General features: G+C 52.9%; 1 protein-coding gene across 1 annotated transcript; it reads left to right on the plus strand.

The window, feature by feature from the left end:
- Nucleotides 1-1,192: 1,192 nt before the first annotated feature.
- On the plus strand, nt 1,193-3,910 carry LOC104473168 (homeobox protein NANOG). The gene is made up of 4 exons (XM_086765679.1): nt 1,193-1,518; nt 1,885-2,153; nt 2,898-2,987; nt 3,494-3,910. The coding sequence occupies exons 1-4, from the start codon at nt 1,350-1,352 to the stop codon at nt 3,908-3,910; spliced, it is 945 nt and encodes a 314-aa protein (XP_086621805.1). The 5' UTR covers nt 1,193-1,349.
- Nucleotides 3,911-5,135: the final 1,225 nt, after the last annotated feature.

Below are 5,135 nucleotides of genomic sequence, written 5' to 3' on the forward strand. Positions count from 1 at the left end.
TGATCAAAGGTGGTAGTGGACCCGGCAAGGACCCCTCCAGGCCAGCAGTGCCGCAGCATTACCTTGCGGCGGGGGGGGGGGTGGGGGGGTGGTGGTGGTGGTCTCAGGGCCCCAGCTGGGGCTCATTTCTCATAACTCAAGAGGGGAGGAGGAGATATATGGCAGACAAGGGAGGCTCCCTGCCCTCCCCCGTTGTCTCCCAAAGATTTTTAAGAGTGCAATAGGTTAGTAGCTACTTCCTTGCCTTTGTATACAGCTAGGTGCCTAGGTCCAGTTCTCTGGCACTGGAGGAGATGGGGAATTTGCTTGATGTATCACATGCCCTTCTTACAAATGAGGTTTTCCAGGTTTTGTGACTCCCAGGCTGTGACATCCTCCCAATAAGCTTTTAATATCCTTAAAGAAAGCAGTAATAGTTGGGGGAGAAGGGGAGGAAGGAGTTTATCTTGCCAAGCAGCCTGGAGATCCTGGTTTCAAATCCTTAATAGCTGTAAAGCTTTTTTTATAGCTGTACTGCGCTTGTTTCCTTTGGAATCTGATTGGGCGATTCCCACCTCTTCCTGGTGCGTAGCAAAAATAAACTTTGGTTTTTTTAAGCTATCACTTTTTTTTCAAAAGCAGAAAAAAATAAAAGTGTCAAATGGCTGAGGAAAGAAGCTCGAAAAATGTAAAGTGTCAAATCAGGCCTGCCTGTCTCGGGCTTGGGCTGGCCGCTGGAGAAGCAGCTTGTCGCCTCTTTCCCACAAGGCAGACACGGCTCTGCAGCACGTCCCTCCTGCCCCACGTCTGTGTTCATTTGCGGGGAGGCGGCGGGGGGTGCTTATCTGCTTGCAGCGATGGTTGCGATCTGCAATGTAGACACGCAGCGTCTCCGCATGCCCTGGGGCAGGCTCTGGGTTCCCCTCCATTCTTTGCATTTGGGTGGGGACCAGTGAGGATGCGGAGGTGGGGAGAAAGCGTGTTTAATGGGGGCTCGCCAGGCGCCTCTGCTCTGGCCTTCTGGCTCCGAGGGTGAAAGGGGACCGTTCCTCCCACCCCCTAGCAGGGAGGGGTGCGCTGGCAGCAGCGGCCTGGCCCCCGCCGCAGCACCTGGGAGCCACCTCGGGAAGCTGGGCCCGCTGTCCCAGCTCTGCCCTCCCCCACTCCCTGGATGCCCCCAAAGCCCCTCCCCTCCAATCAACTGTCTTTTAACATGACAATGGCCATGACAATCCCTTCTAGCCCAGGCCAGGCTGGGGAGGACATAAAGCATTCCCCCCCACCCCCGCCCCTCACCTAATGGGGTACCCGCCTGCGGCCTCTACCGCCAGCTCACCGCCTGCTCCGGGCTGGGGAGTTCCGGCCCGGCCATGAGCGCCCACCTGGCCATACAGCCCTACCTACCCTACTCCGCTCCGGTCAGGTGCGGGGACTGCTACTGGCTCTCTCCTGGCAGCATGGACAGCGTGCCGGCCGAGGGGGCTCCGACGGCGGACACCCTCCCCTTCCTCACGGCGGAGAAGACGCCCAGCCACCCAGGTACGCGCCTCAGCTCGGCTGAGCTGCCCTTGGCTGTGTTTAGGGGGGTGGTCGTGTCCCTCGTGCCCCGGGGTGTGGGGAGTGATGCTCGCCTACCTCGCTGGAAGCGGTGGTGGGAGGCGCTGGCGGTCCCTGTGCCCAGGCGGGACGGGGTTGAGCGGTGACCAAAGACAGGGAGGGGGTCTCAGTTCCTCTGCCCCGAGGATGCCCGTGCCGGCACAGGGCACCTCTCCGCCCCGCCTGCGGGTGCGGAGCCCCTGCGAGTCCCCAGAGCAACCGCAATCTTAAATCCTCCTGAGAAACTGGACCTCGAAGACTTGGAGTCTTTTCCGCCTGACCCTGCTCACCCCGGTTCTCTCTGCACAGATGCTTCTCCAGCTTCCTCCAGCTCTGGGACACTCATCCAGTACACTCCCGACTCTGCTACTAGCCCCACTGCAGAACGCCCGTCTCCCCATCCCTCTTGCCAGAAGGCCAAGGAGGAAGGCGAGGCTGTGGTGAAGAAGGCCAAGAGCCGCACGGCTTTCTCCCAGGAGCAGCTGCAAATCCTGCACCAGCGGTTCCAGAGCCAGAAGTACCTCAGCCCCCAGCAGATCAGGGAGCTGGCTGCCACCCTGGGGCTCACCTACAAGCAGGTGAACATCTTGCTCTGAGTAGCCGAGTCGCATCCCTAGTGTGAAGTCCCTTTGCGAGCAGGGGGGTCTTAGTGGTTTTCTTTTTTCTTAGACCCTAGAAATGAGTTTCTTTCGCGGTGTTGTTTATGCCATTGTTTTACGTGAGAGAGCAGAGGGTGTGAAAACTTATGACTCAGTCTTCCTCTCGTGTTTGGTTCTAGGAGTATCCACCCACTCCGTGCAGGTGCTTGAAAGCGTACACAGAGTCAGGTTACTGTTCTGTGTGGACATGTGTTGTCTCTGATGAATGAAAACTCAAATGGTTGCACTGCTCTGCAAGTTGCTTTTCTTAGAGCGGCACCTGGGTCTCTCCCTAGAGAGAGTGCCCTCGCCCCACAGCTACTCATGTCTGACTGCAGGAATGACTCACTCCTGAGTCAGCACTGATCTTGGCACAACAGTTGAGATGCTGCTGTACAAGCTGCCTTTCTGCAGCTGTCTTGGCCTGTCTTTCAGGTAGGGTTTTTTTATGACATGAAAGGTCTCATGGTGATCTGAGGAGTAAGGATATTAGTTTTCACGTCTCCAACTCGGTGATTCAGTGGCTACCTGGGTCTGCTGCATTTTGTTAGCTGCTGAAATTATGTACAGTGTGAGGAGCCAAACAGAAACCGGATTGTAGTCGAAGGCATAAAATCTTTAGGACGTGTAGTAAGCTCCGAGAATAAATTTCAATGTCCCATGTCCTTTCCTTATCACTTCTAGGTGAAAACATGGTTTCAGAACCAACGGATGAAATTTAAACGCTGTCAGAAGGAGACCCAATGGGTGGAAAAAGGAGTGTATCAGCCCCAGGTGAGACAATTCCCCTTTCCCCTATCACCACCAGCCATGGCTCCTCCAGTCTGCGGGGAGAAGCACATCATGTTCAGCCTCCTAACTCGAACAATGCACAAGGGCTGATATTACCAAGCCAGTGGTGTTTCTCGTAATAGGGCTTAACAGTGGCCTCTATTTTAAGCCTGCCCTGGCAACTGAAAGAGCTTTATTTCCAGTCCACTTATCTCCCAGTTGAGACTAGATACAAAACAAAATAGCCAAAGGGGGCCAGCGAAGCTAATCACGCTGTTTTTCTCCCCAGCCTGGTGTTCCCAGGCATGTTGAGTTGGAGATTACTAATTTAAGAGCTTGCCCTCTCTGCCATTATTAGACTATAGTGAGGACGATGAATACAAAAAAAAAAGACACTATTGTTTGGCTTGGGGGGAGGGAGTAGGGGAGAAAGGAGAACCCATCCAAAAGAATGGGCACAGTTGGTGTGATGCTCTGTGTTACTGAACAGCCTTGTCTTTCTCTCCCAGAATGGGTTTCATCAGGCTGCATACCTGGATATAACCCCCACGTTTCACCAGAGCTTCCCCGTCGGTGCCAGCAGAAACTTTCCAGCTGTGACCAACGTGCACCAGGCCTATAGCAGTGGCCAGACTTACGGGAATGGGCAGAACCTGTACTCGTTCATGGCTGTGGAAGATGAGGGGCTCTTTGGAAAAGGTGGGACAAGTTGCAATACCCAGCAAGCCATGAGTTTATTAAGCCAGCAGATGAACTTCTATCATGGCTACTCTGCCGATACGGATTATGTCAGCCTGGAGTCAGAAGACGCCTACGGCTTCCAGAGTACCTCTGACAGTGTCACACCGTTCTCCAGCTCTCCTGTACGGCATCAGTACCAGGCCCACTGGCATCCCCTGGGGACCCAGAGTGCTTATGAGTCTTAGGCCTAAGTACTGTTTTTCTCCCTTCTCCTGTTTTCTCTTATGGGGTTTCCAGGGTCTTGACTTGATCCAGTTTCTATTCCTTTCTCTTGCCCCTCCTACTCCTGTTTTAACTATTGTTGGGGCTCAGCACCCTGCTGCCTTGGGCTATTTTTTTTTGTTTAAAGGCACCTGTCTGTTCATAGCTAACCCTTGGCAAGGGTGTTTTGTATCTGAATAGGTGAAACTTGATTCATGGAGGGGAATGTGCAATGCCACAGCCAGGAGCAGCAGAGGTGGTAAAGGTCTGGTTTTGCTGTCCCAAGACTCACCTTCTGCTGCCTCTGTAGCACATCATCTGATTCTTGCCTTGTGTGTCTTGCAGCACACCTTTGCTGGAGAAAACCCCTGTAGTTCAGTGTATTTCTGCTAGAAATACCCCGTTGTAGCACAGAATCTTTCCTGCTGTCTTACCTATTTCTGTTGCTACCTCAGTCAGCTAACTGCTAATAACTTTTTCATCTGTGTTCTCTCCTCCCTCACTGAAAAGCTCCATGAGGTCACATGATTTTGGATTACTTGATCCAGTTATTCTCAGCATCTTGTCCTGGAGGGGCCAGCACCTGCCTACCCCTTGTCTGCTGTCTGCCTCTGTACATAGGGCAGTTGAGAGGAAGGCAGGAGCAGAGACGAGAAAGTAAGGTAGAGTGTTGCCCGTATCTTACATGGAAACTTTGGTTTCCAAAGCTGCTAACTTATTTGTACCTCTTAGCTCATTTGGGATGATACCTCTGGGACTGTCCCCACCCAGTTGAGATTTTGCCTTTCTACATCTCTCTGCTGAGAGACTAGTGGCCTATTCCAACCTGCAATTGCAGAAGACGGTAGCTTGAAGTGCTACTGTTGGAAGTGTGAGGAGTGGCTGTGTGTAGTAGTCTTTGGAGTGGTGACAGCAGTCTGCACATCTGTACATGATGGTCCCCTAGCGCTTCATAAACACAGCATTGCTACAGTACAGCTTCCTCTGTAGAGGTGAGCACCTAGATGAAAGACTCAGTTATTTTAAAGGTGATGTTTAATGCCATCTATCTTGGAACCTCAATGTTGGGGGCTGAGGGGAATTCTGCTGGGTCCCGGTGGAGTTGTTACCCAAGGGGCCAGAGCAGGATGGTTCCCAACTCTCTTGTCTAACCTCAGTTTTAAGAGTGTAAGCTGGTAAGCTTTTTGTCCCTTTCCCAGGGCTTAGTTG

Source organism: Chlamydotis macqueenii, chromosome 1 (genome assembly GCF_036417535.1).
Source record: "Chlamydotis macqueenii isolate bChlMac1 chromosome 1, bChlMac1.mat, whole genome shotgun sequence".
Classification (NCBI taxonomy): domain Eukaryota; kingdom Metazoa; phylum Chordata; class Aves; order Otidiformes; family Otididae; genus Chlamydotis; species Chlamydotis macqueenii.